Source organism: Littorina saxatilis, linkage group LG15 (assembly GCF_037325665.1).
Source record: "Littorina saxatilis isolate snail1 linkage group LG15, US_GU_Lsax_2.0, whole genome shotgun sequence".
NCBI classification, from domain to species: domain Eukaryota; kingdom Metazoa; phylum Mollusca; class Gastropoda; order Littorinimorpha; family Littorinidae; genus Littorina; species Littorina saxatilis.
In genome coordinates this window covers 44940179-44964848 of record NC_090259.1, presented here as the reverse complement: position 1 = coordinate 44964848, position 24670 = coordinate 44940179, and the positions used below count along the sequence as shown (strand labels likewise).

Here is a 24670-nt window from a genome sequence, read left to right as displayed (position 1 = left end):
ATTCCAGGCAATTTCGCTGCGATAACTTCAACAAAATCCAATCAAAATCTGGCGTTGTCGTGAACACCAAAATGTGATAAACCCATTGAAACTTGAAGTTTTGTTGGGATTTTGAGTAGTTTTGTAAGATACAAAACGCCACTTTTCGCCCAGTGTCTCAAGTTCCTGTTAAAAATAATGTTCTCTCCAAGTACCCCCTCAAAGAAAAAGAAAAGAAATCCGCACTGCCTTCAAATAGAGGAACAGATGTCTTCTCTTATTTTCCCAAGCAGGTATTTGCGTCATTAATAAAACAATTTCCAGTAAACAGCCACTTGAAGAGGCCCAGAGTCACAGGCTAGCACACTGCAGCACGAAAGCTGGATCAATGCCTCATTAATCTGTGAAAGAAGGGCCAAGAAGGGAGATCTGGCGCGTTAAAGGAAGATAGAATGGAGAGTATTGATTTCCTTTCACACGCGGCCAACTTTGCCTAGCCTGGAATTAGTCCTCTCTTTCTCTCTCTCAGTCCGCTGACTCCTCCACCTCTCTGCGTAGACTTTCAGCGGCCAATGAGGCGACGGCGTGGATCTAAGCCCCGCCCCTTCGCCTTGCTATTGGCTGGTTGAGCGTGTGTGTGATAGGCGGAAGAGAAGCCAGCGTGTTTTGGTATTGGGGGACTTATAACAAGTTGTCCGTGTCGTTGCAATCTTGTTGCCGTTAAACTGACATAAGAGGGCAGGCACAAAGTCACTACACCTGTCCGTGTGGCCTCAGTTAGGGTCAGAGTTACTTACCTGTGCTGATCTCACCTGAGTATTATCAGTCGCTGCGGTCCGGCGCTTCGTTAGTGCTTTTACCTGGCCGCTCCGCCGCGATACAGACACAGCGCGACTGACAGAGAGAGGGACACACACACAGCCAGTAGTGTGACAAGTTTCCGTGCAGGCGACTACTAGTTGAAGGGAGGACACGCTTGAGTGGACGGAGGTGTATGCTAACAAGAGAAAAGACGAGCGTTGCCGTCAAATGTAAGTGAGTGCAGGGAACCGACTGACCCGTTAATCCGACAACTGACGGAGCCAAGAAGAAGGGACACGTTGACTCTTTCTCCCCCCCTCCCTCACAGCGCTATAGCTTTTCGCTCTCTCTCTCTCTCTTTAGCTCCTCCACCAGTTAATCCCCCTCAGCAGGGGAGGGGCAGACTGGAGCGTCGCTCATTGAACGGGTAGCGACACACCCGGGGTGGAAATCTCCGGCACAACAGCACATTTTTCACGCTCTCTTCCAGCCCGGCGACCTGGCGACAGAAGAGAGGGAACATGCACTAAGTGTCTGCTGAGCCGCTACATTCAGTCACAGACTTTGCGCTTTACGAATTAGTCCTTTTCCGAACAGTACTGGCGGGCTAAGAAACACTTGGTGTCTTTATGATTAGCTTTTTGGCGGAGCTGACTGAGTGTAAGTGCACAACGTTGAAGCAGACAGTGGAGAGACTCTCCTCATTACTTCTTCCTCACCGCGCGGCTCTTCATACAGACACAGTGACATTATTCATTTTTAAAGTGAAATCATTGCTTTAGAATAAAGTATTTAAATTATTACTGAACACCAAACCATTTCTGCGGGAAAACCTTTTAATTATTGCAACGTGAAAGAAAGAACAGAAATTGCGCTGATATTCGCCAGACATTTCTATATGTGAAGTTAGTGTAAATCTGAAAGATTCCTCGCTTCTGTTGTTGGAACATCTAAGTCATCTTTCTTGAGTCGAACTCATCGGCAGTTTGGGAAACATCAAGGCTCTGTGAATATCCATAGAAAAGAACACTGTGTCGACATTTTTATTTTGTAAAATGTTGGAACAAAATCACAGTGTAGTCTAATCAAACCATCGCTACAATTCTTGGGAAATAAAACTTTCCTCGGTAGAGTTTATCAGCAGTTCTGGACACACCTCATCCCAGTGACTATCCGAGAAGGCAGGAACGCTGTGTGGACATTACTTGTTCCGTGCCTTGATATGGTGATGATGGAACCCAAATCCAAGAAGATGAAAGTCTCCAAGATGACGTCACCTGACGACAGCAGCAACGACAACAACAACGACACAGACAGCGACAACTGTCAGCCTACAGATCTCAGCACCCGCTCTGCTCGAGACAAGGCGGATTCGGGGGCACCGGCCCCCGCGGCGGAGAGAAGAGACTCGGGGGCCCAGTCCCCCGCCAGTGAGATTCAGGTGGACACCGAGGATGTGTCGGTGTGCACGGACGATGAGAGTGGTGGTGACGGTCTGAGACTGTCCGTGGACAGTGAAAGCACGACAACCACAACAGATTCAACTATCAATACGACAACAACAACATTACTGTCGCCGCCTCCGCTGCTGAGCTTAGCGTCAACATCGTCGTCGCCGTCGTCGTTCTCACCCTTGTCGTCATCGTCTGTGTCTCCGCGAGCACCACCAGCACACACCCGCGCCCACAACAACAACAACAACAACAGCAAACCTCCTAGACCCTCGTTCCTCATCACTGACATTCTGGCACCGCGCGCCACCACCACCACCAACAACAACCACAACACTTCGTCCACCTCGGGATCCGAACCTCCCACCCCAGAGCCGTTGCTGCTTCATCCCCATCCCCACCACCCTTTCCAGCTCCCCCCCGGGGTACACGGGCTGAGGGGGATGAGAGGAGGGGGAGAGATCCTGCACCCCCAGCCGATACGACCCCCCGCCTTCCTCGGACACTTGACCGCTGGGCCCAGAGGGGAGGACATGAGGGAAGAGGAGGAGAAGAAGGACGATGGGTGCATGTCCGACATGGAGAGAGACAGCGATGGTAAGTACATGTCACATCTCTGTAGCTCGTGTGATGGTTTTCCAGGGCAATACAGTAGAAAAGCTCTTCTAAAAAATATTGTTTTTCTTCATTTTGACACGCCGTATCATTTCTTTGTATTCTGTATCTTTACACCCCCGGTATAGGGGTGTGTATAGGTTTCGCTCGATGTGTTTGTTTGTTTGTTTGTTTGTTTGTGTTCGCATATAGATCTCAAGAATGAACGGACCGATCGTCACCAAACTTGGTGAACAGGTTCTATACATTCCTGAGACGGTCCTTACAAAAATTGGGACCAGTCAAACACACGGTTAGGGAGTTATTGGTGGATTAAAATTATACAAGGACTTATAGAGGGACATCTTCATGGTCAAAGGGAAATAACCATTCTCACTCAGTCACTGCCACCAACTGAGAAGGTTATTTCCCTTTGACGGGGGTGTTTTTCCTACCTCGTAGGAATTTCTTGTTCTTTCTGTCTTTCTGTCTTTCTTTCTTTCTTTCTTTCTTTCTTTCTTTCTTTCTTTATTTATTTACTTAGTTATTTATTTAGTTATTTATTTAGTTATTTAGGTATTTATCTATTTATTTTAATTGTATTATTCTACCTAGAGCTCCCTTTCTCAGATATTCTGTTCATAGAGGTATGTCTACAATTACTCTTCGAATGCAGAAGAAAAACGCACCTCCAATTTTATATTACCTACTTTTTGAAACCTGATTTTCTTTTTACTGTTTTGGAGGTCTTGCAAACACTTGCAAGAAGTTTTCACTCACTGAAAAAAATCTCGTCAAAACAAATAAGTATCTTGATATCACCAGCTAATAGCTATTTCTTGGTTCTAAGATATTTATATCTTTATATTACTAATTGTTTAAAACACAACAAAGTTGTATTAATGGTTTAAATATCTCTGTTCACAAACTTTCACCCATATAAATGTGTATTTAATGTATAAATGTTATATTTATGTGCCAATGTATATTTGTAAATATATGTAAACAATTTTTTGCATTAAAAAAACTATTTTAAAAAAATCTCTTTATTTTGTGAATGTAGAAGGGGATTGCGCTCGGCGAGTTATTAACGGTATAACCATGCTCGGCGAGTTATTAACGGTATAACCATGCTCGGCGAGTTATTAACGGTATAACCATGCTCGGCGAGTTATTAACGGTATAACCATGCTCGGCGAGTTATTAACGGTATAACCATGCTCGGCGAGTTATTAACGGTATAACCATGCTCGGCGAGTTATTAACGGTATAACCATGCTCGGCGAGTTATTAACGGTATAACCATGCTCGGCGAGTTATTAACGGTATAACCATGCTCGGCGAGTTATTAACGGTATAACCATGCTCGGCGAGTTATTAACGGTATAACCATGCTCGGCGAGTTATTAACGGTATAACCATGCTCGGCGAGTTATTAACGGTATAACCATGCTCGGCGAGTTATTAACGGTATAACCATGCTCGGCGAGTTATTAACGGTATAACCATGCTCGGCGAGTTATTAACGGTATAACCATGCTCGGCGAGTTATTAACGGTATAACCATGCTCGGCGAGTTATTAACGGTATAACCATGCTCGGCGAGTTATTAACGGTATAACCATGCTCGGCGAGTTATTAACGGTATAACCATGCTCGGCGAGTTATTAACGGTATAACCATGCTCGGCGAGTTATTAACGGTATAACCATGCTCGGCGAGTTATTAACGGTATAACCATGCTCGGCGAGTTATTAACGGTATAACCATGCTCGGCGAGTTATTAACGGTATAACCATGCTCGGCGAGTTATTAACGGTATAACCATGCTCGGCGAGTTATTAACGGTATAACCATGCTCGGCGAGTTATTAACGGTATAACCATGCTCGGCGAGTTATTAACGGTATAACCATGCTCGGCGAGTTATTAACGGTATAACCATGCTCGGCGAGTTATTAACGGTATAACCATGCTCGGCGAGTTATTAACGGTATAACCATGCTCGGCGAGTTATTAACGGTATAACCATGCTCGGCGAGTTATTAACGGTATAACCATGCTCGGCGAGTTATTAACGGTATAACCATGCTCGGCGAGTTATTAACGGTATAACCATGCTCGGCGAGTTATTAACGGTATAACCATGCTCGGCGAGTTATTAACGGTATAACCATGCTCGGCGAGTTATTAACGGTATAACCATGCAAGAAGAAAATAAAATCATTCAACAAATTTAACACCTTGGTCACAGCTGCAAGTCAAACTGTAGAACAGTGCTTTGGCAAAATCTTTTTTTTAATTTTTTTTTTAAGTAAGATTTCTTTTTTAAATGTCAAAGGCGATCAAATTGTGTAAGACAGTTTCAGTTTTAGTACTTAAACATTAAATCCGCCAAAATACTTGACATTTCTAGTTAACGCAAACACTTACTAAACATTAAAATTATGTACACCGACTGTATGTGCGGTATAGTCCTAATTAAGGTTTAAATCTCATTTGATTTTGTGAATATAAGTTTACATATTGTGTGAACAATGGCGTTAAGTACCCAGAAATGTGCTTCTGAATAAATATTATTTTATCTTTTTATTGGTATCTGGAATTACTTTTCCTTGAAGGTTTTTGACAAGGTCTTACAAACTGCAAAAAAATAATACACTAAACAATAAATGAATAAATACATAACAAAATAGAAACATACAACTGAATGCTGCCTGCATTGAGCAAATTTATATAAATCGAAAATTTAAAAAACAAATAAAAATATGAATAAAGTTAGGAACAAAGAAGAAAAAATCAAGAAAATTAAAATAAATGAAAATCAGTAACAAACAAAAAAGGAGAAAAAAGCAAAGTAAATAAAATGAATAGATAAATAATTTAATAAATCAATACATTAAACGAGTAATTTGTTAACACAAGTAATTAGTTCATCAGAAAAAAATCAACTTTTTGTAATACAGATGACATAATTATATTGAGCAAAAATATCATTCTCAAGTGCAAAAAAAAGATAATCAAATTTCAGTGGCAGCAAAATCTTTATAACATTTTATTTGTTATCCTGTTTTAATGTAATCATTAAATTGTCTATCTGTTTGGTTTCAATTTTGTTTTATTTTGTTATCTATTATTAGTTCATGTATTCAGTATTTTTTTATATAATTTATTTATCTATTGCATTTTTTTAGATTACTTATTGATTGACTTATGTTCAGTAAACGTTGCAAAGTTACATTCGTATAGTTTATGGAAACCCTATACATATTCTTGAGACTTATTTGCGTTATAAGAGCCGTAATGTGGCCTTCTGGTATTTTTTTGTATTTGTTTTCTAAAAACAAACATCTATGTCATAATCTAACCTGCAAACCGATTTGTCAAAAAATCAAATACATACGTTATTGTGTACAGGGGATACGGTCACAATTTTATTTTATTTTCATCTTTTTCAACATTAGAACCGCTTAGAATTTTCAATATCACAATTTAAGGTAGTAAGTTTTGTGATAACTGTTGTTGTGTTTTCATTACTAAAGGTGGGGAAATTGCTCGTTTGTTGGTCTTGTTTAATTTAATTGTTTTTGTTACTTTAATTAAATTATCTTGTTCGGTGCTTTCTGTTTGCCATTGTGAGTTCAATTTAATTGATACAACGGTTATAATACAATCATCGTTTTTAGACAGTATAATCTTATTTGTCTATCGTGATATGACAATTGGAATATGTATATTACGCGTATTTGAATTAAATGATCATCTCATTAACGACATTCGGCGCTTTCATAAAACATAGGAAAAAGAGGGAACGCTCTTTCTCATTCACTCAATCTGTTTCTCTTTTTCTCCTTTTCTCTCTCTCTCTCTCTCTCTCTCTCTCTCTCTCTCTCTCTCTCTCTCTCTCTCTCTCTCTCTCTCTCTCTCTCGTCTCTCTCTCTCTCTCTCTCTCTCTCCCTCTCTCTCTCTCTCTCGTCTCTCTCTCTCTCTCTCTCTCTCTCTCTCTCTCTCTCTCTCTCTCTCTCTCTCTCTCTCTCTCTCTCTCTTTCTCTCTCTGGGGCGGGGACGTAGCTCAGTTGGTAGCGCGCTGGTTTTGTAGCCAGTTGGTCGCTATCAGCGTGGGTTCGATCCCCACGTTCGGCGAGAGATTTATTTCTCGGAGTCAACTTTGTGCAGACTCTCTTCGGTGTCCGAACACCCCCGTGTGCACACATGCGCACGAAAAAGATCCCACGTTCACAGCGAAAGTCTCAGGGCTCGGAAAACACGAAGACACGCATGCATCATCTCTCGTCTCCGATTATCATGATCGTATTTCGATACTTTGACGTGACAAACCCAATGCTGGTGTGTCGAAGAAGACAGCCACAGCGGGATTGTTCGAATCAAAATATCACACCATATCTTCAACGTATTACCAATACCTGTCCCAATATAGACCAGTTGGTCTAATTAGAGGACGTTAAACCCTAATAGTCAGTCAGTCACTCTCTCTCTCTCTCTCTCTCTCTCTCTCTCTCTCTCTCTCTCTCTCTCTCTCTCTCTCTCTCTCTCTCTCTCTCTCTCTCTCTCTCTTTCTCTCTCTGCTCCCATGGGGTCGCCTTCACGCGGCGGGAGTGTTCTCACCAAGCTACCCCACCCCTTTACTTCTCTTCTTTTGTCTTATTTCTGCCTTACCAGTCCTTTCACCTATATTTCCTTCCAAGAAAACTCTCCCTACTATTCCCTGCAGTTTTCCAATTCTTTTCTTGTCTTATTTCTACCTGACTGGATCCATCACCTTTATTTCACTTACCAAAAGTCTTCTTTTCCACATCCTTATTTCTCTGCACCCCGCATGTCGTAAGAGGCGACTAACGGATTCTGTTCCTCCTTTTACCCTTGTTAAGTGGTTCTTGTATAGAATATAGTCAATGTTTGTAAAGATTTTAGTCAAGCAGTATGTAAGAAATGTTTAGTCCTTTGTACTGGAAACTTGCATTCTCCCAGTAAGGTCATATATTGTACTACGTTGCAAGCCACTGGAGCAATTTTTTGATTAGTGCTTTTGTGAACAAGAAACACTTAACAAGTGGCTCTATCCCATTTCCCCCCTTTCCCCTATCCCATCTCCCCCCTTTCCCTCGTCGCGATATAACCTTCGTGGTTGAAAACGACGTTAAACACCAAATAAAGTAAAGTAAGTCTCTCTCTCTCTCTCCGCTCTCTCTCTTTCTTTTGTAGTTTCTAATGGTGACAGCTGTGAAAAAAATAAACCACATCGGCTTGAAGTTACATGTTCACAAACGCCTGTAGCAGTGTTGCCATGCAGTCCGAAATAAACTGCATCCACAAAGAACATTTTACGAACATTTCTGAACACTGTGTGGCATATTAGTATAATTTAAATAGTGTTCACCATTGCATAATGATGTGCTATACTTCTGCTAGTAGAACTATATAGTATATTACACAGCGTTTACAACAGAAAGGGTGTTAACAATGGAATACTCTAGTTTAGAGTTTGGAAAGGTTCAATAACTTGTATCACAAGCATCACATCAGGTGGCAAAAACGGAGTCCTAAATTATTCACTGTTGAGGAAAATCCACAAAGGCTAAATGATAAATCCAATGTGCTCGTTAGCGGCAAGTTAACGGCCAGTAAAGCCCGGTTTACACCCGAGAAGAAAGAGACGAGCTCCTCATGGTCATTTTACACAGACGTGTCCCACCAAAACCAACATCTGTCACTGAGTGTACCAGTGCTGTCGGTGCCATGCAGTTATTACCACAAAGAGCTGTTCGCGTTCCCCTGTCTCTTATCGAAAGACATGTAAAGTGTTGTAACAATATTGGTTTGTGGCAGTATTCACTACAATGAGCTGTTCGCCTTCCCTGTCTCTTATCAAAAGACCTGTAAAGTTTTGTAACAATATTGGTTTGTGGCAGTATTCACTACAAAGAGCTGTTCGCGTTCCCCTGTCTCTTATCGAAAGACATGTAAAGTGTTGTAACAATATTGGTTTGTGGCAGTATTCACTACAATGAGCTGTTCGCCTTCCCTGTCTCTTATCAAAAGACCTGTAAAGTTTTGTAACAATATTGGTTTGTGGCAGTATTCACTACAATGAGCTGTTCGCGTTCCCCTGTCTCTTATCGAAAGACCTGTAAAGTTTTGTAACAATATTGGTTTGTGGCAGTATTCACTACAATGAGCTGTTCGCCTTCCCTGTCTCTTATCAAAAGACCTGTAAAATAACGTAACAGTGACGGCCCTGTGCCAGTTACCATGTACCACCACAGAGAGCTGTTCGCGTTTCCCTGTCTCTTACCCGGAAAGACCGTTACAATAATGCAGCAGTGTTGTTTCGTGGCAGTATTCCCCACAGTGAGCTCTTCGCACGCACACACACGCACGCACGCACGCACGCACACGCACACACACATACACATACACACACACACACACACACACACACACACACACACACACACACATACGCATAAACACACACCATTCACAGCAAACTGGCGTTCAGTTCCGACATTTTTAGGGCAATGCTTCCGATATGTAGGTGTGTGAACTTGGACAAAGAAATCCTCTTTGTATGTACTAACAATTTTTGTTTAATTTTATACTTGAAGCAAATTATGTGCGAGGACAAGCTCAACCCGTTTTCGATTGTCATACCTAATTTGCATTGTATTTTTCATTTTGTCATTTGATGCAAAGTTGCTGTCAGACAATTGTCAATGCTCAGTCAATAGACAATAACATTTGTTTATGTCTTTCGTCTAATAACAAGCTAGTTAGATATATAAATTGTTTTTAAACATGAACAATTTCTCTGAATTAGGCCCCAGACTGCATGCATGGGAAACAGTAATGCGCAGGCCCAAACTGCGCTCCAAATACATTTTTTAATTATGCCCAACACCTATACTTTTCCACTTAATCATTCGCCAGTCATGGTTCCTGACCAGATTTATCTCGTTTGTGAAGGTAGGTAGGTCTTTAGTTGTACACACTTTCATGATTAATTACTGGTGCAGATGATTAAAGGCACAGTGCGCCTCCCATAAACCATCACAGATACTGTCAGGCTTTTACACACAGTACAAACACCCTTCCATTTGAACGCTCACCAAACGGGAACATCTTAGGTGCCCTACGTAAAGAGCGAGCAATTTTCAAAGAATTAATTTTGCGGATTGTGTCAGAGACAATCGGACCGTGGTGCGTTTTGGCGCTAGACCTAACTTTTAAAATCTACATAATAAATTGACAGCTTGTTACACAAACATTCTTAAATCATAAAATAATTCTTTTTTCATCAAGACAAGATCAGTACAATTCGAAGTTGTGAAAGTTTGAAAAAAGAAACGCCCGGAAGCAGGGTCACGCAAGGTCGTGGTTCTCGTAGCAGACAACGGTTTATGTCTATCGCCAGTTCCTCTAAACAGTCAAAGGCCATCGCGAGAGTACTTGCAATTGTGAACCACAGCCGTTTGTTTCGTGCATAGTCAGAGGTACATAATAACGTGCTATTGCAGATAAGCTCACAGCGAGTCGCATTCAAATTACTAACTGACGACTGCATTGTGAAAAAGGGAAACTGGATCACACGGGTTCACGATGGCTCAGGGGTAAGATAAACCACGCAAAAATAAATTCTTTGAAATTTGCTCGCTCTTTACGTAGGGCACCTAGGATGTTCTCAAGCGGTGAGTGTTTAAATGAAAGGGTGTTTGTACTGTGTGTAAAAGCCTGACAGTATCTGTGATGGTTTACGGGAGGCTTACTGTGCCTTTAAGGGAGAGATTTGGAATGAAAGTAATGATAGAAACGACTACCGGAAACTGAGGGCAGATTAGGCAGGTCCTTGGTAACACGCTTCATGAGAAGTCATTGATACAGACGGTGAACAGAAATGTGAAAGGTAGGTCATGTAAGTAATGATAAACGGAACTGAGGACAGCTTTGTAAAAACAAAATAGATCCGTAATCACACTATTTCAATAGTAATTACAGATACTGATTGTTAATAGAGATTTGAAACGTGCGGAAACTGTAAACGCATTAATATAACGAGATGCTTACAATAACTGCGAGATAAGAGTAACTGCGTTTTACAAAATGCGACAAGATGTCGCAGCTTTCGGGTGCAAACAAAGCCAAACGAGTATGAGTAAGGCGACAGATTTAGACACAAAAGGCGAAGAGCTTTTTAACTTGGTGACCGTATAAATATACAAGTCGGAAAGAAGTGATACGATAAAAAGGGGACTAGAATATATAACAAAGGCGACAGATTTAACACAAAAGGCGAAGAGATGGCCATATTAAATATACAAGCAGAAGGGATGTGACCTCATAAAAAGGAGACTAGATTATAACTAAGGAAACACAAAAGGCGAACAGATTTGTAGCTTAGTGGTCGCATTAAGGACACATGTCGAAGAGATGTGACATCATTTGGTGCAAGAAAGGGGACAAGCTTATGAGTAGGGTGGTAGATTTGGACAACAAAAGCGAGGATAGTGTGAGCATAGTGAACGCATTAGACACAATATACATGAGAGATTGTGATTGATAAAATGGACACCGCCAAACAATGGAACGTTGATAAATTATGAACAATAAGCGCACGATAACATGAAATATCGCAACTCCAAAAACATTAACAACGCAATACCTTTGTTTGTGTGTAAACTATCGTCTTCATCGCATAAAATAATACACGTAGTATCCCTCCACTTGAAGACATAGCAATAACCAAAACTGGCAAAAGTCTGGCTTCTTTGTGTACTAGTACTACTACTGCATGTAGAAGGAGAATTTTGCTGAATCGGTTTCGCAGATTGGCACTAGAGCCAGTGACACAATTAATTCAGACAAACATTATCGTTCTGCCCCCCCCCCCTCCAAGAAAAAAAAGAAAAGAAAACAAAAGCCAATCTGTAGAATTATACAATCGAACCAGCCTCCATGACCACCTCTAGATAACGACCACCTGCCCACAGCGACCACCACAAAGGATCCCCAACGTGTTTTTTAATTTTCAATATGCAATTTGCCTTTCCACAGCGACCACCTGTCTTAAACGACCACTTTTTGTTGGTGGTCCCTTCGTGCAGCAAACTTCTCGATGTATACTTCGCGTAATCGACTTCGTCCAGTTAAGGACAGGGTTTAAGGCCTTCCGAAGTTGGCTTCACGAAGTCTTTGCGAAGTCTGTTTTACCGAAAACTCAGTTCAAGGATTCGTGCTTCTAGCATCGTGGAGTAGACTTCGAGAAGTCCACTTCCCTCAATTCAAAACAGGCTTTAACGGCTGCTGCGTAGCATGCACTGCATTGCACTCTGAAGCCTTCATCCCGCCTGAGCAGCGAAGAGTCATGGCGGGCCCAAAGAGCAGAACAAAATTTTTAATGAGGCCATTGACGACAGAACGCCGCACACAGGGCACTCTCTATACTCACTCCCAGTCTAATCCCGAGTCATTTACTGTCTCCACCCACGCGTTTCCTGACACCGTTGGAACTGTTTGCAACAGACATCAATGTGGCTTACGGGGTCCCATTCGTATTATCTTCATTGAATAAACACCAGTGGAACTGCTGTATGCAACGCTGCTTCTCTTGTAAACGATCACGTGAACGACCTCGCAAATTGTATATTTTGTTCAGCTAACACCGTTGGAACTGTGTGCAACAGACATCAATGTGGCTTACGGGGTCCCATTCGTATTATCTTCATTGAATAAACAACAGTGGAACTGCTGTATGTAACGCTGCTTCTCTTGTAAACGATCACGTGAACGACCTCGCAAATTGTATATTTTGTTCAGCTAACACCGTTGGAACTGTGTGCAACAGACATCAATGTGGCTTACGGGGTCCCATTCGTATTATCTTCATTGAATAAACAACAGTGGAACTGCTGTATGTAACGCTGCTTCTCTTGTAAACGATCACGTGAACCACCTCGAAAATTATATATTTTGTTCAGCTAACACCGTTGAATCTGTGTGCGACGCTGCTATAAATAGAGCCAACGGGTCTCATTCGAATAGTTTATTCTTGTGAGATCAAAAGATACCGTCCTCCACGACAGCGATCAAGCTTTGTTCATGGGACAAGTGCATTCTTCCGCTTGATAACATACCAAAATTCAAATCAACAACCTGACAGCGTTCTATGCAGGTTGTGTGTGTGTGTGTGTGTGTGTGTGTGTGTGTGTGTGTGTGTGTGTGTGTGTGTGTGTGTGTGTGTGTGTGTGCTAATGAGTTCATTTCATAAATGACACCGATGTTAATTTATGAAACTATTTCAACAGAAATATGATCCACCCACACAGAGCAACCAGGATCCGTATAGTGTCCAAGCAGCATGATGCTTATACAAACCTGTACACACAGATATGTTAATGGTCTACATTATCGCAAACGCTCTTGGGTACCCGGGTAGCTCAGGTGGTAGAGCACTGGACCTGTCACAGTGATCCCAGGGTCGCGGGTTCGAATCTGGGCCGATGTAACACAAAATTTTTACTCCACGAAAAATGTACTCCAGAGTAAAAATTTCGTTCGAAATTCTTACTCCGAGTAAATTTTTCGTACGAGAAAAGAACTCCCCAAGGCACGAACAAATGACTCCCTCCACGAAATTTTTACTCCCCATTTTTATATTTAGTCAAGTTTTGACTAAATATTTTAACATCGAGGGGGAATCGAAACGAGGGTCGTGGTGTATGTGCGTGTGTGCGTGCGTGTGTGCGTGTGTGCGTGTGTGTGTGTGTGTGTGTGTGTAGAGCGATTCAGACTAAACTACTGGGCCGATCTTTATGAAATTTGACATGAGAGTTCCTGGGTATGAAATCCCCGAACGTTTTTTTCATTTTTTTGATAAATGTCTTTGATGACGTCATATCCGGCTTTTCGTGAAAGTTGAGGCGGCACTGTCACGCCCTCATTTTTCAACCAAATTGGTTGAAATTTTGGTCAAGTAATTTTCGACGAAGCCCGGACTTCGGTATTGCATTTCAGCTTGGTGGCTTAAAAATTAATTAATGACTTTGGTCATTAAAAATCTGAAAATTGTAAAAAAAAATAAAAATTTATAAAACGATCCAAATTTACGTTTATCTTATTCCGTATCATTTGCTGATTCCCAAAACATATAAATATGTTATATTCGGATTAAAAACAAGCTCTGAAAATTAAATATATAAAAATTATTATCAAAATTTTTTTTTCGAAATCAATTTAAAAACACTTTCATCTTATTCCTTGTCGGTTCCTGATTCCAAAAATATATAGATATGATATGTTTGGATTAAAAACACGCTCAGAAAGTTAAAACGAAGAGAGGTACAGAAAAGCGTGCTATCCTTCTCAGCGCAACGAATACCCCGCTCTTCTTGTCAATTCCACGGGCACTGCCTTTGCCACGGGCGGTGGAGTGACGATGCTACGAGTATACGGTCTTGCTGCGTTGCGTTGCGTTCAGTTTCATTCTGTGAGTTCGACAGCTACTTGACTAAATATTGTATTTTCGCCTTACGCGACTTGTTTTTACTTCCAATAAAAATCTCGTAGGCGAAAATGGGATACGGGCAAAGGGATAATGCCAATATGTGATCTCGCGCAAACAAATGTCGCGCTACCCTCCCTCCACCCCTTCCACCACCAAGACTAACAGGGGACAAGGGAGTATAAATTTTGTACACCTGGCATGGAAAGTTAAAATTACTTGTGTTAGGGTGAAGTAATTTATTCGTTTTTTATTCGTCAGGGGAGTAACATTTGTGTACGAAATGTTTACTCGGAATTCACCTGTCGTGGGGAGTAACTTTCTCGTGTAATGGGGGAGTGCTTTTTTTGTAAAGGGAGTAACATTTTCGTACGAAATTTTTACTCCGGAGTAAAAATCTCGTGGGAGTCATTTTCTCGTGTTACACCGGGACGGACACGGGTCAACTTTACGTGCAGGCTCAGAGACGGTGTTCCCACCCCTGTGTAACCACAGTAAATAAGTGCAGATGGTTGATACCACCACAACACGCATACACTGGTGTATCTCACCTAAAGTCGGAATAAAACCCGGTGTAACACGAGAAAATTACTCCCACGAGATTTTTACTCCGGAGTAAACATTTCGTACGAAAAAGTTACTCCCTTTACGAAAAAAGCACTCCCCCATTACACGAGAAAATTACTCCCCAAGACAGGTGAGTTCCGAGTAAACATTTCGTACAAAAATGTTACTCCCCTGACGAATAAATAACGAATAAATTACTTCACCCCAACACAAGCAATTTAACTTCCCATGCCAGGTGTACGAAAATTTTACTCCCTTGTCCCCTGTTAGTCTTGGTGGTGGAAGGGGTGGAGGGAGGGTAGCGCGACATTCGTGTGCGCGATATCACTTATTGACATTATCACTTCGCCCGCATCCCATTTTTGCGTACGAGATTTTTACTGGAAGTAACAAAAATGGGGAGTAAAAATTTCGTGGAGGGAGTAATTTTTTCGTGCCTTGGGGAGTTCTTTTCTCGTACGAAAAGTGTACTCGGAGTAAGAATTTCGTACGAAATATTTACTCCGGAGTACATTTTTCGTGGAGTAAAAATTTCGTGTTACACCGGGAACATGCCCCCACTGGCTTTGCCGTGAGGGCGTAACACTTGAATTTCCCCTCTCGCCGTTTGAAGGATTTTTTTTTTAATTGTTAATTATTATATAAAGGAAGGTATATTTGAAACGTACGACGTCCACCCGATCAGTGTCAGAGTGTGACGCACTGAGTGCACACAGTGATCGTGAACAACTATCGCTGATCCTCCTAGCGCCGCTGTATAACCCGTGGTAGCGACACCGACGAACCAAACGTTTGCAATTTCATGGTGGCTGCCTCTCTTTGCCGCTCTTTCTGGCTGCCGTCAAGAGCTTGTCTTGTAGCCCAGCGGAGAGTCCAGAGGCCAAATTGATCTGTTTGCATTGTTTCATTTTGTTTTCGAGAGTGTTTTCCTGTTCTGGGATCGAAGTGTTTAATGTTCCCATCTCTCCTCCTACCTTTTTTGTTGTCTCCCCCATCCTTCTCCTCCTCCCCCTCATCCTCCCCTTCCTCTCTCCCTTCTTTTGTCTGCCCTTCCTCTCCCTCCTCCTCCTCCCCCTCCTCCTCCTCCTCCTCCTCCTCCTCCTCCTCTTCTGCCCTGGTACTCAACTGTTGGCCGCAATGCTCATTGTCTGTATCGTGCTTCTTAAAGGCTATTTGGTGCTTGGTTTTATATTAATAAGGTTATTTCTCTCTAGCAAATGAAGAACCATGATGTATATTTTACGCTATACAACAGCGTGTGTGTGGCCTACGCATTAGTAAATGATTACGATCTCAGATGGATGTGTAATACTGTACCGTGAACACTGACTCACTGCTATACCACTGCAGACCATAATATACGTACAGTTCACCTATAGGCCTTCCGTGCTTGCGATCACTTACATTCAGGGATCGAACTAGGTGATAATTATATATATCCGCACCTGGGACTGGGTGTAGCAGTGGGGGATATATTATATGATATAAGTTAATCTACGTGCTTGTAAATGCAGCAGTGCGTGATATCACGCTTAACAGACGGATTGAGTACAGAAATTATGACTGAGTGCATGTATTATATCTGTCGGTGTAACAGCCCATGCTGGTATTCACACCCAAAGGATAGTTTGAGTAGGATAGATAACTCTGTTTCTGTGCAGCAATGGATGTTATAAGCATGAGAAATCTTATTTTTAGTGAGCGTCCATCTCACCCGTTTTAAGACAACCCCACCCCCACCCCACCCACTAAAGTCTTTCAAGACCTTGCTTTTATAGACTTTCTATGCACAGTCTTCCTAAAATAATCTCGATATTTAAGACTCTTTGACCTGATGTTATCAGATTATTTTGGGCCTTAAGAGGAGAAAATGTTACCAATATGTCTTGCAGCCATGCACGGTATGAGCTTTATTACGGTGACTTTTAAATACGTACACCTTTGTGTGTTGCGATATGAAGCATGGTATGGGTATCTGAACGGTTGTTTTACCGGTGCTGCTTTGAATAAGCTTTCGGTAAATTTGTAAATATATAGAGACGGGCGCTGTGGCGGGGTGGTAAGACGTCGGCCTCGTAATCGGAAGGTCGAGGGTTCGAATCCCGGCCGCGGCCGCCTGGTGGGTTAAGAGTGGAGATTTTTCCGATCTCCCAGGTCAACTTATGTGCAGACCTGCTAGTGACTTATCCCCCTTCGTGTGTACACGCAACCACAAGACCAAGTGCGCACGGAAAAGATCCTGTAATCCATGTCAGAGTTCGGTGGGTTATGGAAACACGAAAATACCCAGCATGCTTCCTCCGAAAGCGGCGTGTGGCTGCCTAAATGGCGGGGTAAAAACGGTCATACACGTAAAAACACGAGTGTACATGGGAGTTTCAGCCCACGAACGCAGAAGAAGAAGAAGTAAATATATAGATACATATAAGTATGGGCTTCATACGGTGACTTTTAAATACGTACACCTTTGTGTGTAGCAGTGAAGCATGGTATGAGCTTCTGAACGATAATTTTACCGGCGATGCGTGGAATAAGCTTTCAGTACAGTGATTTGTAAATATATAGATAAATATAAGTATATACACGTACGTCGCCAGCGGTAAAGCATGATATGAGCTTCATCACGTTGACTTTTGAATACATACACCATTCTTTGTACCGGTGAAGCATGGTATGAGCTTCTGAACGATAATTTTACCGGCGATGCGTGGAGTAAGCTTTCAGTACGGTGATTTGTAAATATATACATATAAGTAAACTTATTCCCCCCTCTGCTTCTTTACCTCTGTAAACTTGTAGGGGAAGTTATTTTTCGATAATGACCCAGCAACCAAACAAATAACGACCCAGCAACAGCCTGAATCCTCGATAGTGCAATGGGTTGAGAAGTTGTTCTGCTTCGGTACTACTTTTTGCGACTGAAAAGTTCCGAACGCTCTAATGTACGAAGTATACATCTCTGGAGCAAACAATACAAACATACCGCATTTAAATTAACAACTACAGGCCTGAACACATGAATCTCCATATAAAATCCATGAGTTCGGTTGTTTTCTGAATCTAGATCTGCCGTGCTCAAATGTTCATCACAAGCAATTTTCCGCAAGGCAAGTAACTCATACTAGCGACAAGAGTAGTTCCCCTTCTTTTCACTCAGTTTCTTCGACAACAGACTGCAATCCGACGGTCAGTTTTCAACAATATTTCATTTAATAAACAGATCACACGCAACAAAATGCACACATCTCATTAATTTAAACAACATAAAGCGGTTTCATACATTATTTTCCCCAGAAAACTGAACTTCATACAGTTTTTAACGTTGGAACACGGGTGCAAAAGTTCGTCTGCTAGTCCCATTTGACGAAAGAACATTATCCTAAGCGATACCAAAACATATACAGAACACACAATATCTGCCTTTGCCGCCACAGCAGAATAACAGCATATCTGTGTACTTGATTTTAGTCCAAAATAGGAAAACTGACAAAAAGTGTTAACAGAATGGAATGATTTGCACGGAACTATACAACCGCGCATTAATCGATCGCCTGCGCAGGTTGACTGGTTGAGTGAATAGGATTCGATCAAACTTTCGCACAAAAACTCCTCTTTTCTTTGAATAACTGAAGAAAGGAGGGATAAAGAGGTTACATACCTCGTCTCAGTGATTATCAAAAATAATGGTCTCAGTTCGCGGTCATGAAAAAGCTCGCTGAAGCTCGCATTTTTCATGATCCGCTAACTTCGACCATTATTTTTAATAATCACTGAGACTCGGCGTGTAACCTCTACATATATGCCTCCAGCGGTAAAGGATGATAATTATGAGCTTCACTGCCGGGATGTTAAACTTGGGACCTACGTCATGTTAAACTTGGGACCTACGTCATGTTAAACTTGGGACCTACGTCATGTTAAACTTGGGACCTACGTCATGTTAAACTTGGGACCTACGTCATGTTAAACTTGGGACCTACGTCATGTTAAACTTGGGACCTACGTCATGTTAAACTTGGGACCTACGTCATGTTAAACTTGGGACCTACGTCATGTTAAACTTGGGACCTACGTCATGTTAAACTTGGGACCTACGCCTGGCTACCACCGTGTATGTTCCTACACGGGTCAGTGATAGCTGTGTCTGCACGGGCGACCTGGAACATGCAGACAAAATAGGCAATTTGACATCTAGGAGGTCAGAGGTCAGAGGGTGCACATCTCTTGCCATGCACACATAGTGCAATATCATATTTGATTGTATCCCTTTTATGTTTTATGTTTTATGTGTGTCGTCCTATACAATTGTTGTTATAATCGTTTACAGGCAGACAGGGTGTGCCGAAGAAAAATTTCCATTTTTATGTAATATTTTAATGGACAATAAAGTGCTGTTATTGTTATTGTTATTGTTCACTCAGCCATGTTCGCCTCTTCCAGCGCTGTGGTTTTGTTTGACACCAACACACTCTTATTTGACATTTTACTGTTCGGAGCCCACTCTGGGTGTGTTTGTGTCGGGGGAGGGGGGGTGTGAAGTGTGGTTGTGCGTTTGTGTGTCTACCTGTCTGTCTCTCTCTTTCTCTCTCTCTCTCTGTCTCTCTCTCTCTCTCTCTCTCTCTCTCTCTCTCTCTCTCTCTCTCTCTTTTTGTCTCTCTCCCTCTCTCTCTTTCTCTCCCCACTCTCTCTCTCTTTCTCTCTCTCTCCCTCCCCACTCTCTCTCTCTCTCTCTTTTCTCCCTCTCTCTCTCTCTCCCTACTCTCTCTCTCTCTCAGGCTCTCTCTCTCTCCCTACTCTCTCTCTCTCTCTCTCAGGCTCTCTCTCTCTCAGGCTCTCTCTCTCTCTCTCTCTCTCTCTCTCTCTCTCCAAATTCCCTCTCAGTTTGATTCGTCTTTCTTCGCTCCCATCCCCGCCCCAACCCACCCACACCCACACCCACCCACACCCACCCACACCCACACCCACACCCACCCACCCCCACCCACACCCACACCCACACCCACCCACACCCACCCACACCCACACCCACCCACACCCATACCCATACCCACACCCACTCCTCATCCCCCCATATGCCAATATGACGGTTGAGGGGACAGATTGAGAAGCTCTTGAAATCCAGAGAGCGCAGCGAATCAGGTCCATTACCAGGCGCAGCGAGAGTGAACAATCACTGTTTGTCCCCCGTCAGTCTATTTATTAACTTTCCACCCTGCTTGACTGTAAGCGGCGGGTAGCGAGCTGTGGGTGGGGATTTGAGAGGGGGGAGGGTTGGGGGAGGGGGGGGGGGGTTTACGAAAAAAGGTGCCATATGTCGGGTCTGAAGCTTTGCGATTTCTGCTAGTGATTTACCACGAGAGCAAGTGTCCTCGACATGTTGCACCGTTTTGATATGAAGAGCAGTTTGGGATTTTTTTTTTTTTTTTTTTTTGCGGGTGTGTGATTGTGGGTAGGGTTTTGTCAATTAGTCTGATCGTTTTGTGCGGGTGACAGGTTGACAACTTGACCTCTTGCAGCCGGGTACAGCTAGAGCTACCCGTAAAAGAGGGGAAGGACATTTAGCTACAATGCGCTGCACCCGTCGAGTATTGAGCTAGCCTGGTGGATAAATGACTTAATGTGACTCATCATAATAGACTCCTCAACGAAAGATGACACGTTGAATGAAAGTCAGACTTACAGTAGTGGGCAATTCGGGGCACGTTTTGTTAATACACTGCCAACAATCACATGTTTAACGTGGGATCGTATTTCAAAGGCCGTTCCTGTTGAGTGATTATATACTCCCAGGTCATAGGTCACAGACTTTCTGGGTGACGGACACAGCGTCTTTACTGACGGTTGAAATAGGACGAGATCGAGGCCATCCCTGTCTGCGAGCTCTTAGAGTTTAGTTCAAGATTCTAAACGTTACTTTTCCTTGGCCAAGCTTTGTGACCCGATAAACGAATTTCTGTGTAATTACCCCAGCTCCGCAGACTGGCGGGCGGTGGGCAGGAAGGGGGGGGGGGGGGTCAGCTTCCAAGATGACGCAATGTGACTAGTGTAAAATTAATGGCTCGTCGATTTTCAGCTGGCATTTCTTGTCAATGGTCGGGAGGCATAGCAAAAAGATCCAATAAAAGAGCACGCACACGATCAGCTAAATATAGCGACCAGTCAGAGAACGTCTTTGGAAAAGTCAATCCAACATAGCCGGGAGGTTAAACAGTGAGCAATTAAGTTCAGAGTTGGCTACGAGTTGGCCGAAAATCGAGCGGACTGTTGAAAATAGACAGTTCCACGAATTTATCGCCTACTTTTCACATACTTCAAGAAGTCAAGGTTCATGATGTCTGCGTGTAGTAGGGTCGTCAGGCATCGACTCTTCTTTGTTTGGATACATTATTCATCTGCATCCGCCAATGCTGGTAAAAAATGAGTAATAAAATAATGATTAATTAAAAAAACAAAAAGCAAAGTTTTTACGAAAACGCTTACATTTGGACAAAACATCCATCTGTATAATAAGTGATGAGAACGAGTGTGTGATGGATAAGGTGAAGGGAGGGAGAATGTTTACGGTACCGTGTGCCGGTGTAACACGACATTTTTACTCCACGAAAAATTTACTCCGGAGTAAATATTTCGTACGAAATTCTTACTCCGAGTACACTTTTCGTACGAGAAAAGAACTCCCCAAGGCACGAAAAAATTACTCCCTCCACGAAATTTTACTCCCCATTTTGTTTACTTCCAGAAAAAATCTCGTACGCAAAAATGGAATGCGGGCGAAGGGATAATGCCAATACGTGATCTCGCGCACACGAATGTCGCGCTACCCTCCTTCCACCCCTTCCACCACCAAGACTAACAGGGGACAAGGGAGTAAAAATTTCGTACACCTGGCATGGGAAGTTAAATTGCTCGTGTTGGGGTGAAGTAATTTATTCGTTATTTATTCGTCAGGGGAGTAACATTTTTGTACGAAATGTTTACTCGGAACTCACCTGTCTTGGGGAGTAATTTTCTCGTGCAATGGTGGAGTGCTTTTTTCGTAAAGGGAGTAACTTTTTCGTACGAAATGTTTACTCCGGAGTAAAAATTTCGTGGGAGTAATTTTCTCGTGTTACACCGGTGTCACGAACTGAAACCTCTGCTGAACAATCCTTATCATTGCGGTCAATGCGCATGCGCCAATCTTGGACTTAAAAAATGCGACCCTTTGACCCCTTGGGTGAGGGTTAGGGTTTGGGTTAGGTTGTTCATGACCTGATTAATCTCCCCATGTTAGCGCATGCGCATTGACCGCAATGAGAAGGATTGTTCAGGCAGAGTTTTCAGTTCGTGACACCGGGCTGTGAGCAGTCCCCGCCAATGTTTTGCTCAGGCACCGTCGCGGCTGACGCGCCTCAGTTCTACACAGAACACTGGACCCTCATTAAAGGAAAGTGCACCGCGCTGTTCTGAGCATCAGTCCTCGCCTTCAAGGCAGACTGATACGAGGAGGTGCAATTTACACCGACCCTAGCGGCTAAGGCAAAGCCAAATGCTCGTCTCAAAACTATAATGTATCTATCTGTGTATGTTGCAGCGTCGGACAGAGAGACGGGTACGGGTTGTCTGTCTGACAATGACTCGTGTATACTTATTAATTCTTCATTTGTATACTCCACGTTGGTCAAAAATGCTTAATAAAAAAAAGCAAAGTTTAACCCAAAAAGCTTACATTCTGGTCAAAAACATCACTCCGCATCTGTCTGTGTATGTTGCAGCTTCGGACAGAGAGACAGGTACGGATTGTCTGTCGGACAACGACTCGTGCGGGGGCAGCATGGGTGGAATGATGAAGAGCAAGAAACCTCGCAAGGCTCGCACGGCCTTCACTGACCACCAGCTGTCGTGTCTGGAGAAGTCGTTCGAGCGACAGAAATACCTGAGTGTCCAGGACCGCATGGAGCTGGCGGCCAAGCTCTCGCTGACCGACACACAGGTCAAGACCTGGTACCAGAACAGGAGGTGAGAGTTTGTGTTGTCGTTGTGGTAATGTTTATCATAGCTCTCGCTGACCGACACACAGGCTTAGACCTGGTACCAGAACAGGAGGTGAGAGTTTGTGTTGTCGTTGTGGTAATGTTTATCATAGCTCTCACTGACCGACACACAGGTCAAGACCTGGTACCAGAACAGGAGGTGAGAGTTTGTGTTGTCGTTGTGGTAATGTTTATCATAGCTCTCACTGACCGACACACAGGTCAAGACCTGGTACCAGAACAGGAGGTGAGAGTTTGTGTTGTCGTTGTGGTAATGTTTATCATAGCTCTCACTGACCGACACACAGGTCAAGACCTGGTACCAGAACAGGAGGTGAGAGTTTGTGTTGTCGTTGTGGTAATGTTTATCATAGCTCTCGCTGACCGACACACAGGCTTAGACCTGGTACCAGAACAGGAGGTATGTCTTCGATGGCGTTGTCGTTGTCGTTATGCTCAGCAGCTGACAACAGCAGCAGCATCCGTCATCCTCGTGACAATGTTGTTGTTGTCTTTATTGTCATATCTAGCTCGATTATATCATCTTGTAAACCTACTTCACCAGCTGAAAAGATTCAAACGCTGACTATACATGAGGGTCGCCTCTCTTTGCTTCTCTTTTTGTTCCTCAAATTTCACGATTTTATGGTACATGTTCATCATCTGGCATGACACTTGTTTCCTTTCCTGTTCAAGCCGTCTGTCATGACAAGAAGCCTGATGTTGATTTGGGTGACGGGCGCTGTGGCGGGGTGGTAAGACGTCGGCCTCTTAATCGGAAGGTCGAGGGTAAAAACGGTCATACACGTAAAATTCCACTCGTGTAACAACACGAGTGTACGTGGGAGTTTCAGCCCACGAACGCAGAAGAAGAAGAAGAAGATATTGGTTTGGCGATTCACGAAGCTCGTTGCAGGAAGTGTTGGTAAAAGTTGTCGCAAAGTCAAAGTCGAGCTCAACTTAGCAAGTTCTTGACACCATTTTCCCTGTCCTGTTTATGACTTTTGTCATGAAACCATTTTTCCTTTGTTTATGACTTTTGTCATGACACAATTGTCCCATTGTTTTTATTTTGAGACTTGCGCCACGACAAAATGTTCCCATTTCTATCTTTGAATCTTCTGTCTCATAAGGCAATTTTATCTATCTTATGATTGAACCTTATATCAACGTTGCGTGTTACAGAACCAAGTGGAAGCGCCAGACAGCAGTGGGCCTGGAGCTACTAGCAGAGGCAGGGAACTACGCCGCGGTGCAGAGGCTCCTGCAGACCAACCCCTACTGGTTCACATACCACCCCCAGGCCGCAAACATCCTGTCCAACCTCGACGCCCTCTACCTCCGTTCCCACCCTGACGCTGCCCCCTCCTACCCCGTGCAGGGTCAAAGGCCGGTGCTGCCCCGGATGTTCATTCACGGCCTGCAGCAGCACGTCAATCAGCTGCCTCCCCCTTCCTCCACTGCTTCGCTGTATAGCGGTGACTCTCCGCGAGGCTGACGTTATTCGTTTTATATTGAAGCCACAATGGGGGTTTGAAGCGTGTTGACAAGTAATCGTGATTAATGACAAACGACGTCGACTGAAGAAACCAAGACTTCTCTTCTTGACCCTGTATTCCGAAGTGACATCTCCGACGTCATATTTAAGAGAAAAAAGGCAGAGAAGACGTCATGATGCGAAGCATTACGTCACAGACAGCAGCGTGTCACCTCTCCCAGAATCTGACAAAGAATGTCGAAAAAGAAGTCTGT

The 24670-nt window shown here is 43.1% G+C and overlaps 1 protein-coding gene across 1 annotated transcript in view; it reads left to right on the top strand.

Moving 5' to 3' along the window:
- Nucleotides 1-704: 704 nt before the first annotated feature.
- Nucleotides 705-24670, top strand: part of LOC138949434 (barH-like 2 homeobox protein) — a 26516-nt gene continuing 2550 nt past the window's right edge. Inside the window, exons 1-3 of the mRNA XM_070321261.1 lie at nucleotides 705-2828; nucleotides 22661-22904; nucleotides 24104-24670. The exon at nucleotides 24104-24670 is cut by the window's right edge and continues 2550 nt beyond it. Of these exons, the coding sequence (XP_070177362.1) occupies nucleotides 2003-2828; nucleotides 22661-22904; nucleotides 24104-24416 (1383 nt within the window). The 5' untranslated portion in view covers nucleotides 705-2002 and the 3' untranslated portion in view covers nucleotides 24417-24670. The remainder of the gene's footprint in view (nucleotides 2829-22660; nucleotides 22905-24103) is intronic.